Source organism: Ambystoma mexicanum, chromosome 5p, assembly GCF_040938575.1.
Source record: "Ambystoma mexicanum isolate Mex_15411 chromosome 5p, UKY_AmexF1_1, whole genome shotgun sequence".
In the NCBI taxonomy this organism is placed as follows: domain Eukaryota; kingdom Metazoa; phylum Chordata; class Amphibia; order Caudata; family Ambystomatidae; genus Ambystoma; species Ambystoma mexicanum.
This window is the reverse complement of record NC_090930.1, coordinates 669134322-669157513: the sequence shown is the minus strand read 5'-3', so window position 1 is coordinate 669157513 and position 23192 is coordinate 669134322. Positions and strand designations below refer to the sequence as shown.

The following is a 23192-nucleotide window of genomic DNA, read 5'->3' as shown; positions in this document are numbered from 1 at the left end:
TTGGGCACGCTTCAACAATGACGGCCGTCCTTTCGGACTTCTGGAGGGAAATCCCAAGTTCCTCTAAACGATTTTGAAGGAGGTGCCTCATCCTACCGTCGGCCCTCCCGCTCATCGGCCCAGGAGGCCTACAGGGGCCGCGCCAAGTCTGGAGGTGGATGTCGTCGCCAAGGCCCCTAAGGCGGAGCCTCAACGTCAAAACAAGTTTGAACCGGCCGTGGAGTCAGACCCCCACCCGTGCACCCCAGTGGGAGGCCGGCTGGCAAACTTAGTCAGCATGTGGAAGACCATCTCCACTGACTGTTGGGTGCTGGACGCTCTCACCCACGGACACACCCTAGAGTTCCAACGGAAGTGTCCACGGATACCGCCAGTGGTCTGTCAGGAAAACCACGTCCCTCAGCTGCAGCTGGAGGTACGGTCTATGTTAAAAAAAGGGGGCGATCGAGCTTGTCCCAAAGAGGCTCTCGTTTCCGGTTTTAGGCCCATTGTGGACCTCGGCCGTCTGAACATGTACATCAAGTCTCAAAAGTTTTGGATGGTGACTCTTCAGCAAGTGCTAGGTCAGCTGGAAGAGGGGGATTTTCTATAGTCACTGGACATGGAAGATGCCTTTTTTCACATACCCATACACAAGGGACACCGCAAGTACCTGCGCTTCGTGGATCAAGGCCCTTTCCTTCAGGTTGAAGTCAGCACCACAAATGTTCACCAAGTGCCTGGACTCGGTGGCTGCGCAGCTGCGTCTAAGGTGGATCCATGTTTACCCATACCTGGACGACTGGCTCATCCGGGCGAACTCCAAAGACATCGCCGTCAACCACATAACGAAGACAGTCCAACTCATGACGGACCTGGAGTTCTCGGAAAATACGAAGTCCTGCTTGACTCCATCGCAGGATGCACTGTTTCTGGGAGCCCTGCTCAAGTGTTGTGCCTTTCAACTCCGTCGGAGGAGAGGATCGTGACCATCCTGGCAAAATTTACAACGGCTGTTGGCCCTGAAGGTCGCAAGGGTGAGGTCCATCAGGTCCCTACTCGGCATGATGTCGTCATGCATATACCTCATTCAGCTGTGCAGGCTGCGGATGCGGCCGCTTCAGGAGTTCCTTAACGCCCGTTGGATACAAGTAGCGGGGAGCTTCGAAGACAAGATCACGCTCGACAAGAGTTTCTGTCGAGCGATACGGTGTTGGGGAGTGCACACACATCTCTCCGCAGGCGTGGATTTCAACACCCCACCTCATCAGGAGACGGTCACGACGGATGCCTCCCTGGAAGGATGGGGAGCGCACTTCGGAAGGTTCATGCAAGAGGCCTGTGGCTACCAGAGAGTGGTTGCACATCGTGTTGGAGCTGCAGTCAGTGTTTTGTGCCCTCAAGGCCTTCTTTCCGTTCATCAAGGCGAGGGTGGTACAGGTCTTCATGGACAACACCACCACGATGTTCTACATTCGGAAGCAGGGGGGAACCAGATCTCTGGCGCTCTCCAAAGAGGCGTAGGACCTTTTGGCACTGGGCCGTAGCCCAGGGGATGTTACTCATCTAGCAGGAGTGAACACCATTGCCGACTCTCAGCAGTGAGCTACGCTGTTAGGCAGGAACAAGTGGATCACCTGTTCCGCTGATGGGGCAATCCCTAGATCGATCTGTTTGCAACGGCACATCAATAATGTCCATAGTAGTGGATACAGTTGCACTTGAGATTTTTTTTGCAGTTTGCAGAAAGCTCACTGGTTAAATTACATCATACCCCTATAGCTGGACAAACGTTGGTAAGATATGATTGGAGCAAACAGGTCAGCCCCCTCCCGGTGAGTCTCCTCCTTGTGTTGTGCCACATTGATTCTCACTCCTCCTGCAAACAGTTTACAATTAGTAAAATAAAATGTGTGCCTACCTCTGGTCCTTTATTCATCTGCCATTGGTCCGCACCACAGCAAAAAACACGAAGACACTGTGATCTGATGGGAAGGGCGATATTCACATGGTGCCTGCTAGATAACGACATTCGCAAACGCTGGTGTATACCCGGAAGGCTGGCCACTTCCCAGGGACACCAGAACTTAACGCCTGATTGGTCCTTCGAGGAACGCCACTCCATTCTGCATTCCCATTCCCACCTGCCAAAAGGCGATTAATGCTACGTGAGCGTTTCTCTGGCTTGGGTCCACTTGCCCAGCACCCACAAGTGGCAGTGGGATTGGCTCGCCAAACTTCATTACATCACCCAGTGCTGTCTCAGCGACGACTGTCTGCTGGAGACGTGCATCTTGAGTTCAGTTTTTAATAGATCTGATTTTAATGCTAGAATCCATTTACTAGAGCTACTAATGTTTAAACAAAATCTGGGAGCTTCCCAGCATTAGATTGAAATGTCACAGGAAGGTTCAACCCAAAAATAGGTCTGCAAGGAACTGCCAAAAACCAGGTCCAAATGTGAAAGATGCCCCACTTCAAAAGAGCAGAGAACCAGGCTCATCAGGTAAACATCGGTCTTGGAATAACAAAAGCATAAAACCAAAATGATTAATGATTGTAATACTTCTCCTGAAATCCGCTGTATCTGTCTGCTGCAAACACATCTCTTCCCCTCACTCCTGTTCTCATGGCCTTGAACCTTTGTCTGAAAACTTAAAATCCAAGATTGTAAGTCAGAGGTTCACAAGTGAGAACTTGCTGACCTGTCCAAGATAGGATTTTAGTCACTAGGTGATTGGAGTGCTTGAGCGCCACTCGACACCTTCCCCCGAGGAAAATCCCAAGAGAGCCAATCATGACTGAAATGATCTAACACTGAATCGACGAAGGGCTCGGGGAGGATTTAGGCCTTCTAGGATTCCTTTCGCCCACCCTATGGACAACTCTCCCAACTTGTTGGTCCCATTTCAGGAACTCGGCTGCAGTGAAAGGAGAGCAATGTGCGAGTTATATTGAATCGCTTAATTCCAGGACCTGCAGCATGAGCCCCTTGCCGCCCTACAAATCCTACCCCCCAACCCGTGCACCCTCCCCATCAGTCCGTCCCTCCAAGCCCCACCCAAAATGAATGTAGCCAAGGGAAATGAAGAGGCCAAAAAACTAACCAAGCGCATAGACTTACAAGCCCAGGTAGCCCTTTGTACAACCGAGTAGCTCAATGAGCAGGTACAAAATAAAAATATGATTAAAAGGTATGGACTTGCAGAATAAAGTGCAATGAAATCAATAAAATGGCCACCTTCTTCCATGAGCTCTTCAGAGGGCCAGTCTAGTCTCCGTCTCCCTCTAAGCCTGCTTTTCAATGACTTCTGAATAATGAGCATGAGGAAAGAGACCTCGCTTTGAATCAACCGTTCCAGGAGTGAGTTACAAAACATGTGGTCTGAAATTGGCAATTTGGCTGACTGTAGATAAGTCTGTTTGCTGCCACTGATGGTTATGCCCTGCAAGAGAGCCGGAAAAACACTGGGAACCTCGGTCTTGAAATCTAAGATTGATTGATGCTTACCCCTCCATTCTTGCTAGTTTCAGGTTGTGCATGCTTTACTGGGATAACGGGCTAGAAATCCAACATTATGTGGCACACCATACTGTGTTCAATGCCTTTGAAATGTACTGAGTGTTCATTCAAATTGCATGGTTTATTTATAATTGGTCTCCAAATTTGGAGAAGTTATGTGTTTGTGAGTGATAATCTTTGGTATTTTTTTGATGCAAGATGTATCTAAGAAGCACAATACACAGAAAGGTAGTTTGGTGCCTGCTATTAGAATCTCATAATGTTGCGAATCTCAATGTTGCAGAACATTTGGCATACCTTTTTTTTTTTTTTCTTCATGTATCGAGTAGGTGTTTAGAATCGCCACTGTAAAGTTTAGCCTTATAGTTTTTGACATTTGTTTTCCCCTCATGATCCAAAGCAAGATTCTGATCTTTATGCAGGGACGCTTTTTTTCTTTTCTTTAGAAAGCATTCATTGATATTGTAACCATTTTTCAGACCAAATCAGAAAATGATGCTGTGACTAAATGAATATGGATGTCTGACATTTTAGTGTTTTGGTAATTAACTGTGCCAACCTTGTTTGTTAAACATAGTAACTTTGGTCCCACTTTCTAAACAGATTTTCAACTATTTTGGGAAAGCTTGCTTGGCCAAATATTTCCAAGTTAATGTATGGAAGGCTTCTGGATATGTTGATATCGTATTTGCATCTTTTTGATTTGTAGAGGCTTTCATCAGCAACAAAAATCATACAACCAGAGACAAATGGAGTGATTTAACAACGTCTGGATTCTACTCTAACCAATACACTATAGACCATAAAAAGACCAAAGAATCCAACCGTCACTCTCCTTAAACTTCTGCCTACTTACTAAATAACTCAGTCTTTGGCCCAAATAGGTACCGAGTCAAGGTTCAAGCATGATAATAATCAATTTATTAATAAATCACAATAATATCAGTCATTTCATACATATCAAAACACACATCCGAATAAAAAATGGGTATACTGTTTACAAAAAGACAGGTCAAAAACTATGTGCAAAGCAACGCAATGGTTTGTAGCACCTGGGAATCCTTACTTCAGGAATTGTTCACAAGTTACTGTTAGTGATGCAATCAAAGTTGGATCTACCCTGCTTCCAGCTACCGGGGTGAACACATAAACTAATATGCTATTATTTGATACCAATATTATTTGTGGTATCACACTAAACCAACATGTTTCGTTCATAACCCTCATTAGAATTGTAATCATTAACTTCTTCAGGGGACCATTAGTGCCCTCTCAACACTTACTAAATTTCAACTATTTCCAAACCTGTCGCTGTGCGATCCAAGAACGAGGGAGAAAAAAATCTGAGAGAAAAGGGAACAGTAATAAGAATCTAATCTGTATTTTCATACTGTTCATCCTCCAAGGCTATCAATCACCCACGCAAGACTTACCATAAGTTCACCAGACTTCAAAGTTAGTCTTGAACTAGTTAACGGGGGGCATCTAATCAATAGACTGCTGTCACACTGCTCAACAAAGAGGGGAACAAAAAACAGAAAAAAGAGAGCTGAATGAGTATACAGTGCTAAAACACACTGAGCAGCAGTGGTGTGAGTAGTGCACAATATTAAACAAGCCGCCAAGTGAATGAAATATCCGTAATGTCCAAGCATGCTGTCAAGTCAAGTTCCTTAATGTAAACAAACTACTATCAACATTACGTCTCAGGTCATTTAGTGACACCTTCGAGATAAAATGATCCCGTCTCAGTTATGTGAGCATATTGTAATCAGATTTTACATGCGTGAACAAGTACCTTCAATTGTGCTTAAAGTGTATCTCACTGTGCACGTATCGTGCTTCTGACAGTCGTGCCCTCAAGTACTAGTGTAAGTTTCAATTCGAGAGTCCACATCGGAAATTCAATCGTCTGGAAAACACAAATGCGTAAAAGTAAAACCTGTTAGTGCCAATCGTATGTTATGACTCCTCTATAACGCATATATAAGTCCTCTATGGTCTTCCGTCTACGTTATCTACACCTGATTACAGAAGTCCACGGCTACACGAGTGATCGCATCAATCATGTGACACGGTTTACGTAGTGGAATCCATTGCAATTGGCTACGTCTTTTATGATGTAAGGCACAATTGGGAACGCTACTCACGGGGTCGGTCCAGAGTGTGTGTGTGTGTGTGTGTGTGTGTGTGTGTGTGTGTGTGTGTGATTCAGATATTCAGTCAGGTAGCTACCTCGACAGAAATTGTACCGGTAAGTGCAAAATCACACGCAAGATGCCTGGAATGTACCATGTTGTGAGAAAATATTGTAAAAAAAATGTGTAACAAAATGCTGGACAGCAGGCATTTCTGGTCTGTGGAACCGACTGAGCCGTATATCAGTGCACTAATCAGCAGCTGGTGAGTGGAAAAAAAACATAATCTGAAAAAATACCATATTGGCCTATATTTAAATACTGTGCTTGCAATCAATTTGTTCATTAAGCCCAATTTCAGATGCCTTGCTCTTTATAGAAGTTTTTGGGTGTTGGCATTACCGTTCTTCGATTTCTCAAGTTGCCATAAGATAGCCCATCTCAATTCTTCTACATCATGTGCGATCATGATGAAATGATTCACCAATGGTGCTGTAGGGTTTTTCTTTTTAATACAGCGTCTGTGCTCACTGTTACAATGTTTAATCTTTCGCTCTGTCATCCCAATATAGTTTAGGGCACTGGCACCAGATTGCATAAACTACATTCGCTGAATTACAATTGGTGAACTGGGTTTGGATCCACAGTCTGGTTAACCCTAGGTCCACCTCTTCAGTCTGTCAGGTAAAGTTACAGTTCACACATTGACCACAAGGTGAATGTCCAGTCAAAATAGGAAGTCCCCATGATTCAGTGACACTTTTCTGAGGATTCGTTTTCAAAGCAATGTTTTTTGTAAGTAATTCTTTCAGATTAGGTGCTCTCTTAGGCTTTCATCAGCATCACAGAAGCAATGATGAACGTTGTTCTTTTTGTTGTCTGTATCGAAATTTAAGAATGATTGGTGTTACTTTAACTGCCAATCACGATTTGGAAAATATTTTTTTGCAGAGTGACCTCGATTGCTGATCGACTAAATGTGGACTTTGCTCTTATCCATAAAGAGCGGAAAAAGGCCAATGAGGTTGACCGCATGGTATTGGTGGGTGATGTGAAAGACCGAGTGGCCATTCTGGTTGATGATATGGCAGACACTTGTGGCACCATCTGTCATGCAGCAGAAAAGTAAGTTGTTTTTCGATATTTCAGTCTAGAACTTTTTTATTTCAAATAGTTTGATCCAATTCTTTACTGTTTGCTTATTGATTTTCTCCTTAAATAAGAACACAAAAACTGCATCTGCAATTTTTTTTATAAAACATTTTTAGTTTTGAAATGACATTACATAGTGAACATATAAAAAGGAACAAATCCAGATCCAGCACTTTCAGATAGTAGAATACAATATGCCATATTCACAACATAAATTCTTCCCATAAACAGTGCACCTACAGGGTTTGTGTAGTTATTGTGCATCTTCCCACTTCTGCCAGATTTTCATTGCTTTCCTGGGGCACCCTCTAGCTGTATAGATATGCTGTTCCATCAACATACAAATGTTAACATCCGTTGCCCATTGTGCGAAGTGTGGAGCTATGTTCGACCCACCCGCCCCCCCATTGCTTTACTACATTGCGTTTAATCAGACCTGTGGTCGCGGAAAGAAACTTTTTTCAAAGCGTGTCGTGTCTCCTTCAATACCCAATGGCATCATCTTAGGATCTCTAGGGATATTGCGACCCAGGACCACGGACAGTTTATCACAGCAGTGTTGCCAATATTCCTGAATCCCAAGTACTCCCTTGTTAATCATCGTTGACCGCTTTCGTCCTGCCGGAGAAAGTCAAGGCTGCCGACGACGGAGGAGAATCCGCCGGTGGGTTTCCCACCACCCTCAAACCTCAGACGCTGACGAAGCTACTGAAGCCAACCGTGGTCATGTCCCACCCTGTTTGCCGACGACTTGACGCCCTTGCTTGGCCAAAGTTCTTCACTAACTTTTTGCAGCAGCGAACCATTGTTTTCGAGGTGCACCGCACGCCTCCCCTGTTGCATGACTTTTTTGATCACTCGTCTGGAAACACCGAAGCTGCTGCCTCACTGACAACATTCAGCTTTTTTTCATCAGAAGTTCGACAACCCGTGGCTCCTGCTTGAAAGGGAGCACTCTCAAGAAGGGCCTGTCGATTCCCCGCCGAACTCGCGCAAGGTACATTGGGTTGCAGGACTATAGAAGAAGACTCTATTAGACAATATATGGACTGGGCTTGTGGTGCATCTTCATGTACAGGTTGCCCAGGTGGGGGGGGGGGGGATCCTCATACAGAACTGTGCCTAGCGGTAGGGGTCGGTATTCTGCCAATTGGCTCACCAACTTGTCTTCCTCCTAAGTCTATGGTTGATATAGTTTTACTGTGTTGATTCGTATGCTATTTGAACTCAGTACAGTTGATGCATTTTAATAGAATCGGAGTAATAGTGGTACCACCTAGAACTGTATAAATTTACCATTTTAGAATTGTCGGAGCACAAAGTGTATTATCGTGATAGTTGATCTAACATTAAACCTTATTTATATAAAGACTGTGTTTTAACTAACATAGTGTGTGGACATTCCTTTGTGGGTGCTTGTGGACTACAGTGTACTTAAGAACCAGCCCGCATCACCTCCTGAGATGCTAGCCCTTGATTGCTCGTCCACGTTTACCAACATAGAGAATCTCTGCTGTGGTCCTCTTTGCCTCTCTGCCGTATAGAGAGCAGGAGTACAGACACCCCCCTCCAGTGAGTTTCTTTACAGGAGTCCGCGCACATCGCTGTCCGAAGGCCCGGATTTCAGACCCTGCCGCACCAGGAGACTGTCATGACGGGCGCTTCTCTGGAAGGTTTGGGTGCTCACACCAGAAGTCTTCATGCAAGGGGCCTGTGGCTACCGCCGGAGAAGACGTTGCACATCAACGTGCTGGAGCTGCGAGTAGTGTTTTGGGCCCTCCACTTCCTGTCGTCCCTCAAGGGCACGGTGGTGCGGGTCTTCCCGGACAATACTACCACGATGTTTTACATCAGGAAGCAGGGGGGGCACCGGACCCCCATCGCTCTCCAAAGAAGCGCAGGACCTATGGCACTGGGCCATAGCCCTGGGGATGTTCCTCATCCCATTTCATCTATTGGGAGTGAAGAACACCGTTGCCGACTCTCTCAGCAGCGAGCTGCGCTCTTGCCACGAGTGGGAACTTCGGCAGGACCAAGTGGATCACCTGTTCCGCAGATGGGGCAATCCCTAGATCATTATGTTTGCGACGGCAACGAACACCAAGTGCCGTAGGTTCGCCAGCAGGTTTCCCCAGCCGGGGAGCATGGGGGGATGCGTTCTTTCCCCTGGGACAGCCTGTTTCTGTATGGGTTCCCTCCGTTGCCGTTGCTTTTTCGACTAGTCCATCAACTCACTGTCCCGGTGCAGGATGATCCTCGTCGCACCGGCGTGGCCGAGACAGATATGGTACCCGAACCTTCTGGACTTGTCAGCGCCCCCTCTAGTCAAGCTTCCGGTGGTCGTAGATCTTCTCGCCAGCGAAGGAGGTGTGATTCTGCACCACGACCCAGGATCGCTGACCCTTAAGGCAAGGCTCCTGCAGCACTAGTTTGGGGGCTATGATCTCCCAGCGGATTGCAAGGAGGTGCTTGCCAAGGCCAGAGCTTAATCTACTCTCCAATGGTACGGGCACAAGTGGAAGATGTTCTCAGTTTAGTTCCGTTCTCCGAAGATGGACCCTCTGCGAGTCACTGATCCGCAGGTGCTTCCATATTTGCTGTCGTTGGCCAAGGCCGTGCTGGCTCCTGCTTCCATCAAAGTTCATCTGGCAGCTATTTCCTGCTACACCAGATCTCCAGGACGATCATCCTTATGGTCGCATCGATTGGTCAAGGAGTTTGTCAAACGGCTATTTCGCTCGTTTCCACCTGTGAAGGCTCTGGACCTGGCATGGGAGCTCAATGTGGTGCTTACTAGGCTCATGGGTCCTACGTTCGAGCCTATGCATTCGGCGCCATTGACTTTTTTAGTGGAAAACCGCTTTTCTTGTGGCCATCACCTCTGCACGACGAGTGGGAGAGATTCAGGCCCTCTCTTGTAAACCACCTTATTTGACATTCCACGAGACGAGGGTGGTGCTTCGGACGCACCCCTCCTTCATGCCCAAGGTGCCGTCGGACTTTCATCTAAACGAGCCCTTGGTGTTACTTCTATTCTTTCCTACGCCTTTGTCGCCGGCTGACAGGACTTTGCACTCGCTGGATGTGGCTAGAGCGCTGAAGTTCTACGTGGACCGCACAGAGTTTTCGGAAGACGTCGCAACTGTTCATGAACTTTGGCCCTGTGAACAAAGGGAAAGCCCTCTCCAAGGCTTCCATTTCCAGGTGGCTCTCAGGCTGCATCACTCATTGTCACCAGTTGGCAAACTGCCCGTTGCCTGGCCCTCTGAGAGCCCATTTGACCAGAGCGATTGCTGCAACTACGGTGTTCCTGTCTGGTGTGCCCCTGCTGGACATCTGCAGGGCTGCTACGTGGAGGTCGACACACACTTTCATGAGTCTACTGCATCGACCGGGATTCCAGGGAGGAGTCCAGAGTTAGCGCAACCTGTTCGCTTGAAGGTGAGCCTGGTGAGGAGGTAAGAGATGCTTAATGTTGAGATGCTTAATGTTGTCCATGCCAGACCCCATACTGGAGAAGGAACAAGTTACTTACCTGTAACTGTTCTCCAGCATGGGTCTGGCATGGATTCACATGCGAACCCTCCAGCCTGCCCCTCTGCGGCTCTTCTCTTGGTCCTACTGCCACTTTACGTGCTACCAAATCTGAAGATGGCTGCCAGAGAAGGGGCTTAGGTAGAGGGCAGTCATTGGCTGAGGGCAGTATGACCCAGAGACCAGTGATTGGTTGTTAGGAGGAAGACCGGTAAGAAGTGAAACTGAAACTGATTTTTCCTTTACCGAGGAGTCCCAGCCTGACTGGGAATATTCATGAGCATGTGAATCCATGCCAGAGCCATGCTGGAGAACAGTTACAGGTAAGTAACTTGTTCCTTCCCAGTACTGACACCCTGAAGGCCATGTCAGTTTCCCCCTAACTGATGAGCAAAAGCCAGTGTAGTGAACTGCACTGTAAAAAGTACTGGATCGATATAAAAGCAAAAGGTTTGGGAGTCCATAGACATGGAAAAGAAAGGTGCGTTAAAGAGGAATCTTTCCTAACACCAGTCCAAGGAACGAGAGGTCTTCTGGAAAGAAAGGATCAGCAAAGCCGCATCACTCAGCAGCCATCTCTGGTCATTGAAAGTAGCTACAGGCGTCTTTTTCGATTCAGCACCAGTGGTCGACTTGTCTTCAGCCATGGGATCCAAGACATTTATCCAGGAACCCAGCCAATTAACACTCATGCTACATTCAAACTTTGAGGAGTGGCTGTTCGTTCAGGATAGCCAGCCTCCCAGTTGGAACTGGTTCCAGGCAGTCGTGCCAGAAGACAAAGGACTACAGAGTTGTGGACTCCTCCCTTGTTTCCTGTCTTCAGACACTCTGAAGCCTCGGCAGGCTTCACAATGGATTCCCCCGAAGACCAAAGTCAAACCAGGACCTCCCCCCACCCAGGATGGCAGACGGTCTAATAAAGAACAAGCACACAAGAAATGGCAAAAAAAGAAAAGTTGCCATTTTCCCCTTTTGTGCATTACTGCGGCTGTGATCATAGCCTGCGGGTAAAAATAAAACCAAAGCCGGTAGAACACAACCACTGCCACCAGCCATTCAGGTATGCTTGTCACTGTAACAAATGTTACAGGAGCAGTGAGAAGGGGGATACGGTGTAACCCTCAGCACTCCCATAGAGTAAACTAAAGGGTGAGTGGGGGAGAAAAGTTCCCACTCGCTCATCCACTTAGAAGAGAAATCCACCATCCAGCAAAAAGTGCTGGGGGTCTGACAAAATCCACCTAACTTGTGTCCCCAAACGCCCCTCCCCCCCACCCAAGTCTAAGGGACAGGTGGATCTTAACCATTTCTGGACGGATCTTTCTTGCAGTCAGTTACACCTAAAGAAGAGTCCATTAGCAATCTTTTTGTAACCCTGAGAGTATTTTGGAAAGTCTTTATCGTTAGCTGTAATTGTTGGTTCTATAGTTTGCCTGACACTTTTTCTCTTTTTAAAAGAATAAGGGGTCTGAATCACAGGCCCTCTGGAGGGGTTTCAGCTCCTGAACCTAAAATGGGCTTTTTAACAGTACCTTTAGTAAAAATAAACAATGACCTAGAGGGGTCTTCATGATCCCTACCCAGCACTCCATCTGGAGCAGTCTGGGGTCTCCGGTTTCATTACTGGAGTCTTAATGGTAGAGCATGGTTTAGTCTCTCATTTCATCTGAGATCTGGATTTGCCTTTTGTTAGAGGCTGCCCTCTTCTGTAGAGGATCCCAAAGATTTAGCGTGGTCCCCAGAACTGGAGACCCTAGGCCTCACAGAAATCTTAGCCATTTCTCCTATGTGAACAGGCTGCGTCAAAGGCTTTTTGACAGGTCTCGGGGAAAGAGCTAAGGTTAGCCTTCCTCTTTCTCTTGGATTTGGTCACTTTTCAGGCCTTGACGTTTCCCTCTGGGCACCCTGATCCAATAAAGGAGAGGCATTAATCTCTGCCTTTTGGGTCAATGATATATCGGATGTTGGACAGGAACACTTGGGTTCTGGCCAACCTTCCGGAACACCTCCACTGTAAGTCGATTTTCAGGGGATTCCGGGTGTTAGGTTTTATAAACCATGTACACAGTATGTGTGTTTTTCAAGCAGTTCAATGAGAGCCCTAGTTTCTTTTCTTCTTCTTTTTTTTTGGTTTTTTTACAAGGAGCCGCAACTAGGTGAGTGACTGTTGAGTAAAGGTCTTTAGTACAAAAGTTGGTAGTGTGCCTATCTCAAGAGGGTAAATGTGAGCTGTAGCAATGAAATTCACAAATGCAAGTAGCCAAGTAACACTTACACTGAATGTTTCATTTGTAAATAGGTGTGTATTTAACATCAATTTTTAAATAAGTGTTCTTTAAAAAGGGCAAGATATGTAACAATCAAATATACTATACTTTTCCAGAATCAGCAGAAGTTTAGTGGATACTCTTTAGAGCTGCTTTTTACACACTTCCTATACCCGAAGGTGACTTCATTCACAAGGACAGTAATGGCATTTATATATCACTAGTTATACTTTGCAGATTCTAAGGTTGCACAAAGGAAAGGTTAAAGGAAGGAAAAAGGTTAAACAGGTTCTCAGGGCAGGTGAGTATACTTAAATCTTCCAATGAAGTCTAGACAAGCCTGTCCCAGCAAGAACAGTCGAACCACCTGTTACCACCTATGAGGGACAGAAATGTCAAAGTCAATGGACTAGAAGAGTCTGCAAGTCTCAATTGAGAAGAGCACAGCTAAATACGCTGAGCTAAGTACTCCAATTCTAAACAGTACCTGTGGCTTGAAGAAAAGTGGTCCAGCTGGATTCTGTCCTGTTGCAGCGATGCAGATCCTGGGTTCCTGAGCCTTGTTAGGGAGAATTCTCAGAAATGTGCTAATTCCCTCCACCTTGGAGACCCCCAGCAACTTTGCTGGATTTTGAGGACTTAATTTTTTTATTTACCTGGAGAGAGTGAGACCCTTTTTCCCACTCTTATGTTAATGTGATTTTAACCTCTTTCTTTTTGGTTGTGTAGTCTCTCAAACTCCATAGGCATCATCTTTTACATTGTCACACAGTACCTTCAGTGCAGTGCCACAGGGAAGTCGTCCAGATTTCCCAAAGGTTTAAATACCTTCTATTGGACAAACTACTCTTTCCCAGTGCAGTAAAGTGAAATTAACTTTACTTACATGTGTAACTTTCTAGACCCAGCACACACTTACAACAAGGTGCTGGAGGTGTTACCTAGTATCCCCTTTGTCTAGATTTTCATGTAACACTTTTTCTCACTGAAGGGCTGGTGGCAGTGGTTTCGTTTTAACTACCGTGGTGTGAATTTACCGCGGGCTGCGTTCGCAGCTGCAGTAAAGCACCCAAGGGTGCCATTTTTGTCAAAATGACCCAGTCTTCTTTTTTCGCCATTTCTTTGTGGAAAGGTCCTTCTTGAGATACTCTGCGCGCCAAACCAGGTTTGGTCCCATTATTCACTTTGCCTTTGGCGGGATTCAAAAGTGAAGCCTGCCTCTGGCTCCAAGGTGTCTGGGGTAGGCAGGAAGTGAGGGAGGTACCTGAAACTCCCTGTGCTTAGTCTCTATGGAGACCCAAATACACTGTGTTTGGCCGGCTGACTGTCCGGCAAGGACAGCTACCCTGCTGGGTGACTGACAGCTAGACTGGAAGGAATGGGAGAGAACTGAATAAAAGGCGAGGCTTTTGACTTGGAAGGCAGTCGACCACTGGACGAAGGAACCGAAGAAAAAGCTTAAGACGCCTGCAGCAACTCTTGGACTGTTGGTTTGCCCTTCTGGTGTGCTGAAACTCCAAATTCGTATCGACAGACAAACCCCTGCAAGGACGACTTCTCCCCTTGAGTTTGTGGGACCAATCAACTCCAAAGTAAGCCACCTGGATATCCTTCTCGGAGCTGGTTGAATTTCCACAGATTTGCTGCTAGAAACTGTATAGCCAGGGAGAGGAACACCAGATTGTGTGCGTTGCTTTTAAGCTGACCAAGAGCGCCAGGAAGATCCTCCGGACTCCAGGAAGCAGGATTGACCGAGCCTGAGCCCCCTCAACAGAGTGCAGGACCCCAGAAGCAAGGAAAGTCCATCTCGACAGCCAGGAGCTGCGGTGTTGCTATTTGCAGTAGTCGCGAGGATAAATTCACTATTACTGTTAGGATAAAGGTATGAGTGTGCCCAACTTGGTCTTGCTTCGCCTGACTTGCTGTTAGCCTGCCCAGAATAAGTCTGCATTAGGTTTTACCTACCTAGAATAACCAGTCATTCATAAAGTGTAAGGCAGAGTTTTGCTTTCCCTGGTCTGTTTTAGACCGACACAAAAATATTCCTAGGTTTGTACCTACCTTTAAGTGGCTGATTGCTCCTGTACAAAATGTAGAAGGGTTTACTTACCTTGAGTATAACTGTGTTCTCCTAAAAAGTTAGCCATTGCTTCCCTTAGTCTGTGAACTGAAAAGCAACTGTAATTGAATATTACACCCCAAGGTCCAACTCCCCTAGAATAACTGTTATACTGAATATCAGAGTTATAGGTGTTTTACTGTTCCTAGAATGTATGCCACTCTTTACAAAATGTATATTGTCCAGTTGGTTTACTAAGTGATTTCTTGCTGGGCGTCAACTGCTAGCATCTACTACCCCTATACTACTGAAAGTAATCTAAAAAGTAACTATTGGTTTGACTTCCCTAGAACTCCTGTTCGATATTCCAAATTAGGTTATATGCTTTGGTCTGTGTACCTTCCAGTATAGTTTTGTGTTTTTAGAATTGTGGTTATATATAATGTGATAGTACTTGTTTACCGCAAGATTTATCTGAGCCTACTTGTATTTAAATAAACCATTCATTTTTTACAATACATAGTGTTTCAGTTTTTTCTTTTGACCATCTGTACTACAATTTCATTTGTACTGATTGTACAGTGCTCTCCCCCTCCTAAGATGAGCCTGGCTGCTCTGTCTACGCTACCATGAACTCTGGTGATACAGCCTTATACTAAGAATGGAGTCTTGTACTGTCTCAGTTGAATGTTTTTATTAAGCCCTTAGTTGGACTTCAGACAAACTGTCCTAACACTGCCATCTAGTGGTTAGCTCTGAGTATTGCGTCTTGTTTTCAATTAAAAAAAAATCGGTCTCAGGCTAATATTGAGTAAGTAATGTTTGTTTGTTTTGTTTGTATTTATATAGCGCACAGCAGTCCGAGGACCTTGTGGCACTTGTTACAAGACTGTACTTAGTTACAGAGTAAAGAGGCATGCAATTGTTACAGAAAGCATTTTGAGCAGGGGGAAAAAAAAAGTTTCTCTCATATATTTGAGTGGAGGGCGTCTCGGGTAGAGGGGAGTGAGACAATCTGATAAAATAGCAAGCTTAATGAACATGTTGGGGTGCAATGTATGTTGGTCTTCCAGGGGAACCAACTCAGCCTTTGTGTTTGAAAGCTTATAAAGTGAGTACTCTTGTATGCTGTGTAATTCCCGTTCCCTTATGACTGTAGGTACCTAAACGTCTGCAAGTCGTAGGGTGACAAGTCTGCTGAGCCTAGATTTTAACAATAAATATGGGTTATTAATTTAGGCTTATTGTGAGGCCTGCCTTTTTGTGTAGTTGACTTATCCCGTCACTGTACTTGAGTACGCGAGTAACAATTTTGTGGTGCAATTACTTGAGTAATCCTAGCTCTTGAGCTGTTCCATGTCTAATCGAAGCTATCCATCCAGGCCTGTAGTTTGCTGTGTGCATTATGTTACTCCTTGTTTTGCATTTTTCTTAGAACTTTGAAGAACTGCAAGTAGAGTAAATAATAGTCTTACATTTGCTTTAGTGTGATTATAACGGATCTGTTCTTGAATCACCCACTATGTCGCCTGTCTGTAAAGGATCACCTACACAGCTCTCGGTCTCGTATACGTACACCTAACTGCATACTTGCCAACCCTACAGATTTAGGCACTAGGCTACTGCTTTTTAAGCAGTCCTACCGCCTACAGATTTCAGTGACCGATCCTACTGCTTTTTACAGTGCCAAGTAATTTATGTGTTTTAAGTCCGGCTCCAGGACAAAACATGCAACACAATGAGTCTATCTGTACAGTGTGCTGGTAGGTGATTACTTTGATTGGGCTCAGACCAATCCACTGACCTGACAGTTACTTGACTGTCTTGCACTCTTGCCGGTACAACCCTTAGGTGAACAACCAGTGAAGGCAAGTGGAAGAATGTAACACCATCACACAGCATCTGTCTATCGGCCTGACAGGGTTATCAGTCGCCATGTCATTCAGTGTTCAAGTTGCAATACATCTGTACTGCCTGGGCTGCTGCTACAGAGCAGTGGCAAATGTTGCCTATCAGCTGTGTGTGTGTACCTTCTGTGAAGTTAGGTAATTGAATTTGGTGTTAATTTATCATTTAGAATTATACATTTGTATCATTTGAACATCTTTCCATATTGTGCTGTTTGATGGGTTGGGCATTTTAGAATGCTTCAATGGTGCCAACAATGTATGTTTTGTATAGACCCAATTCTAGAGGAGGGGGTGTTATTATACACAAATGTAGTCTTACCATGAGAATTGTAACCACTATCAACGTCCTCTCTTGCAAACTACTCTGTCAAAGTCCCTCTTACCAATGCCCAAACTCAACAGCCATCTGATCTATCACCCTCCAGGCCCAATAGGCACTTTTGATGAGGACATTAACACTATATTATCCAGCAACCTTAAAAGCTCTACCCAAGTACTCACCCTTGGGGACTTCAATATGGGCTTCAATGATCCGGAAGACCAAATTGCCAGTACTACACTTAATACCCTCTCCGAACTAGGATTTACCCAAAGATGTATGGAACCTACACATGCCAAAGGCAGAATACTCGATTGGGTGGCTGACAATAACTGTCTAGCTAACATCACCGACATCCCGCCATTAGCCTGGACTGACCACCATTTGGTATTGTTCATGCTTTCTACCATCCAACCCCCACCCCTGCCGATTAGCAGGGCCCCACCCACACTCACGAGAAACAAGAAGAGTATCACTGTGGAGAGACTTATCCCGAACTTACTCAACACACTGCCTGACAGCTTGGATCCAGAGACTTTGGTTGAAGAATACAATAAAATCATGTCCACCTCGTTGGATCTAATCGCCCCCCCTCAAACTCAGACCAAGCAAGCCCAAAACGCATCTGAACAAATGGTACACGCCATTCCTCAAAAATCTAACAGAGCAAAAAAGAAACTGCGAAGCCACTTGGAAAAAACTCCCTTCAGCAGCTAATCAACTCAAACTTACTAAACTAGCTGCCCTTTACAAAAAATAAATCTACCTTGCAAAACAAACCTCCTTCGACTCCCGTATATCCAAGCAAAATCAAACGTGAAGGAATTATTTTCCATCCTTAAGGAAGTAGAAACCCCTATAGCACCACCAGATACTTGTACCAAAGATAAACATTGGTGCTCAGAAATCCAAAATGCCTTAGCCAACAAGCTTGCTACTCTACAAAACAAAATTTCCCGCAAAAAAGTCTCCCTGAATGACCCTCTGCCTTCCAAACTACATGAGAAGCTTACTATAAGGGAAATTACCAGCTTCAATTTCTATAAAGTCACCACACTTGAAGTAGAAAAAATCATTCTGTCACTGAAACCTTCCAACAGTCAGGGCGATCTGTGCCCTGCACAGCTCATTAAAGATGCCACCCGTGACCTCTACTCATCACAAAATTAATCAACGCCTCCTTCTCCACCGGTGCTATCCCCACCAACTTAAAACAATCCTGGGTACTTCCACTACTAAAAAAAACCCACACTCGACCCAGCCACACCTACAAACTATAGACCCATGATGGCCGTACCATTCCTTCTAAAATGATTGGATAATGTTGCATACGTACAAATACAGAAGTACTTGGAAGAACATCACCTACTAGGAGCTAGACAATCAGGCTTCCGTCCTCAACATGGGACTGAGACTGCTCTCATTGACCTTAAAGCACAGATCAACAAGCTTAGAGACAATGGCCAAGCCGCCTTACTCCTCCTCCTAGACCTCTCTGCAGCATTCGACCTGGTCGATCACTCTGTCCTATGCACACATCAGCCCATTTTTCCGTTGAGGCCATCACATGGATTAGATCATTCCTCAACGGCAGAACCATGAGGGTTTTTCACCTACAGGTGCAGCAGACCCCATACCTATCACCTGTGGTGTGCCACAGGGGTCTTGTGTCTCCCCCACATTGTACAATATATTTACTAAGCCCCTTTTCAATGATTTGGGTCATCTCTGTATCACCTACACGAACTACGCAGATGATGCCCAGATCCTCCTTCCACTTTCTGGAGATTATGGGAAGGATTTGGCCTTGGTGAATAGGGTACTTCATCTTCCAGGCATGGATGGCGACACATGGACTATGCCTGAATGATGATAAAACTGAACTTATTATTCTAGGTACTACCACCAGCTTAAAGAAATTAGGCCCTGCCTATTGTTCTTTCATGATCGATGGCAATAGCATCGAAGTAGGACAAGAGATTAAAACACTAGGCTTTTACTTGGACTCTATCTTCTCCTTCAACAGACAGGTGAACTCCTTAGCCTCTTCCACGGCTTACAGGTGTAAACTGATCCGTGCAGCCAAACCCTTTCTATCTGACGCTAGCTGCTTGACCCTCGCTAGAGCACTCCTACTGTCCCTCCTGGACTGCTGTAACGCTCTCTATCTTGGGTCTTCTAAAGCCACCACCGGCAAACTTCAAACTCTCCAGAATAACGCTCTCAGAGCGGCATTGGGCATCTCCAGAAGAGAGCATATTACAGTATACTGCCAACAGGATAATTGGCTCTCTATCAAAGACAAAATTCTCCTAAAAACTGCCTCACTCACTCACAAATCCCTCAATAACGCTGCCCCAATCTATTTGATCGACAGATTTCATAGACGGACCTTCCTGAGACCCACAAGAACAGCCTATAAAGACTGCCTTTCTGTCCCCAACTTCAAACGTTCCACTATAGGGGGTATCCGCTTCCCAGTGAAAGCAGATAAACTGTGGAACTCTCCACCACTAACTCTCAGAATGGACCTGCCCTATCAGAACTTACGTTCTAAGGTCGTTTTATGGTTGTAAACATAGGCCTCCAAACACATCCAGGCTCTTAGTCTTTCATACCCCTGCCATCTGTATATATTGTACTGCCTATTGCCTGTACTTATTGCTGCCTATTTGTATATATGTTTCTGATGTTTGTTAATCTGCTTAGAATCACATGCTGTGCATAGGTCCGACATCCAGTGGTCACTGCGGAGTATTGCATTTTGTTTTTCGTAGTCGAAAAGGGACGTCGACAAGGCGTGTCTGAAATACTATCCCTATAGTGACGTGCGTTGTACCCACAATCCCTCACGCGTCAAGGTCCCTCAGATTGTTTTTTTCCGCCCAGCTACTGGTCGCCTTTACGCGGAGCTCCTCGAGAGACATTGCAGATTTCATCTCCTCGACCTTTGGTCGTTTTCCTATTTAATATATAACGCATCGATCCCTCCCTCGACGCAGTTGTGAAGCTGTCTCCGCCGAGCAAGATCTTCGACGGAGGGGACGAGCGGAGGAGATCCTTCGGCGTTGCCGAACACGTGGCCTGGCCTCGCAGGCCAAATACAGTAGGGAGAGTGGGGTCGTGGGACATCTCTGGTTCTTTTCTGAGAATGCCTTTCCTTTTCCCCTTCTTTTCCCTTGGGGTCGTTATCACGATTTATTGCCTCGGCTATGGAGAGGACACCCTTTAGGTTTTGCCCGCTTTGCAAGGGCAAGTTTACTTGGAAGGACAAGCATTCACAGTGTAACCGCTGCTTGCCCCTCGATCACAAAGAGGAGGGTTGCACGGCTTGTCGGCTTCTTAAGCCAAAGACTCTAAAAGACCGTAGGGTCAAGAGGTGGGCGGCCTACGCTATGTCGAAGGCCGATACTTCACCCGCCGCTGCTACCACCGACAGTGACGAGGAACGTGATAACACGACCTCCGCTACGGAAGTCGTAGACCCCTCTAAAGAGCGCTTGCGCTCTTCGTCGTCTGTCCCCGGCCCTGACGGGCTCGGCTCACGCCCTGCTTATGGGGCTGAACACCCCGGCGACACTGACGCACACGATACCACACATAAGCACACAACCCATGGCTCTTCTTCGTCGAAGACGAAGAAAGCATCAGCGCCCAAGGAGACGCAGGTTCCACCGGCGGCCTCCTCGGACCGTTCAGGTTCGAAGCCCCTCTCGCAGCCGCGACCAGCGACTGGGCTTTCGGCAAATAAGGGCGCTGCCCCCAAACCATCGGCCGGAGCGCACCAGCAGAGGGCGCACCCCGTCATAGAACGATCGACACCCGTAACGTCGAAACCACAGCCCTCCGCTGACAAACGAGTCGCAGAGAGCTTGGCGAGGATCGTTGTAGCCGACGCCCAGAAGCGTACGCCGAAAGACACGTCGAGCGCTACGCAAAGGTTGAAAGACACACCGAAAAAGCCCGAAGAAAGACAGGGACTACCCCCTTCAGTCGGGGGGACCCCCAGCACACCGGAAGGCTTTTCGGAAGGCGACGGGACACTTTCCTCGACGTTATGGGAGAGGTCGAGCCGTTTTCAGCTAGATGACACTATTTTTCCCCCGCTAGACCGCTCAGGGGTACCCCATGAAACCATGGAAAGGCTCCATCTCTGCATGGAGAGAATGGAGAGGTTTATGAAGACCCAGAACCCTCCTACTCCCAAGAGAACAAGAGAAGGGCCTCAGGAGGACCCCAGGGCCAAATATCCGAGACTATTCAATCCCCAGCAGGACACAGCCTCAGATTTCCATAATGTGTATGACCTCACTGGTGAGGAACAATACTTGGAGGAGGAGGATGAATTTGTGGACGATGAAGAGGGACAGAACCAGGAGGAAGGTCTGGAAGACAGCCCAGACATGGTAGGAGAAGGCTTCGGAGAAATTCCAGAAGAAGGACCTTCTCATCCCTGGCAATCCCCATCAGTATATTCGGACACTGATGTCCTGAACCTAAATCCTCCTGACAATTCACCTGTTAGAAACACGTCTCCCATTGACGATCAGCCCACATTCAATGCCCTGTTGCGCAGAGCAGCAGCACATTTCGAACTGGACACTGGGGAGATCTCTCCTGAAATAGACTTTGTGGAAAGAGTAATTAAGGAGAAACCCCCGGTCAGCCAGACCATTCCCCTCCTCGCTTCAGTGAAGAGAAGAATCATCCCTTCGCTATCCACACCCGCACTAATCAGAGGAGTTAATCCAAGAATTGAAAAACTTTTCACTCCTTCACCCTCAGACCTGCTGTACATCAGGGGACATTCCATTCCGGATTCCCTTGTAGTAACTAATACAAGGAAGAGGGCAGGGGTGCCGCTGTCCATCAGCGAGGCACCACCTGACAAGGAGGGCAAGAGGTTATATGCCCTTGCAAAGAGAGTCACATCCTCGGCTGCCTTTTCGGCAAGAATTGCGAACAACAATTCTTTGCTAGCTAGCTACGCAGACGCGCAGTGGGCCAAACTGCGCAAAGATGCCGAAGAAGCGCCGGAACCACTACGTACACGCCTGCTATCAACTATTGGCGAAGGAACCCAGGTCAACCAGAGTATTGTAAAGAACTCTCTGGATGCTGCAGAGACAGCGGGACGTTCCCTGGTTCAGGGAATACTCCTAAAACGCCATGTATGGCTGTGCAACTCAGGGTTCAAACCGGAGACACAGGCGTCTTTAATAAATAAACCTGTTGAAGACTCAAACCTCTTCGGGAAAGCGGTGGATGAGGCTCTGGAGATGGCTAAAAAAGAGTTCGATACTATCAAAACTCTTGACCAGATCTCTAAGCCCACTACCAGACGCGGCTATGGCAACAAACGCTTTTTTCGTGGCCAACAGCAGAATCAGCAGCAACAGTACCCTGCCACCAATTACCAGACCAATAGTGGGCAGTACAGCCAAAGAGGCCAGCGCCGTGGCAAAGGGAGAGGTCGGGGGTCCACCCCCAGAGGCTCCCAAGCCCCCAATAACACCAAGTGACGCGAAGATTCGCGTCCCCCCCCCATGCAACTCCGGTCGGGGGCCGGATAACATCCTTTCTTCCAGCATGGGAGGGAATAACGTCAGACCGCTGGGTACTTTCCACCGTAGCCCACGGATACTGCATCGAATTCAACGGTTCCCCAACATACAGACCCCCGAGGGGACGACGCATGACACCGGAACACCTTGCCATCCTTCTCCAAGAAGTACAACTGCTGGAAAAAGGAGCCATACAGGTCGTGCCTCTATCTCAGGTAACGGAAGGTATTTATTCAGTGTACTTCCTTGTACCCAAAAAGGATCTAACCATGCGCCCTGTATTAGATCTGCGCCCAGCGAACAAGTTTATCAAACCCCAGAAGTTTCTTATGGTGACCTTACAGGAAGTGATCCCACTGCTATCACAGGGAGATTACATGACAACATTGGACATGAAAGATGCATACTTTCATATTTTAATGTTGCCAGCGCACAGAAGATACCTCAGGTTCCTGATAGAGGGCAAACACTACCAGTTCAGAGTGCTACCCTTCGGCATAGCATCTGCACCAAGGGTATTCACGAAGGTACTGGCAGTGGCAGCGGCCCACCTGCGCAGGTTGTCCATCCCAGTTTACCCTTACCTCGACGACTGGCTCATAACAGGGGATTCTTACGAAACATGCTTCTCCAATACCCAAAAGACTGTAGACCTTTTGTTCCAGTTGGGCTTCTCCATCAACGAAAAGAAGTCCAGCCTAGACCCCAGCCAAATCAAACAATTCCTAGGGGCTCTAATTCAAA

The 23192-nt window shown here is 46.6% G+C and overlaps 1 protein-coding gene across 2 annotated transcripts in view; it reads left to right on the top strand.

Annotated features, from left to right (window-relative positions):
• The window catches only part of PRPS1 (phosphoribosyl pyrophosphate synthetase 1), a 167368-nt gene that overhangs the window by 111619 nt on the left and 32557 nt on the right, over window positions 1-23192 (top strand). For both annotated transcript variants that reach the window (XM_069613046.1, XM_069613045.1), the window contains exon 5: window positions 6592-6765. In XM_069613046.1, the coding sequence (XP_069469147.1) occupies window positions 6592-6765 (174 nt within the window). The remainder of the gene's footprint in view (window positions 1-6591; window positions 6766-23192) is intronic.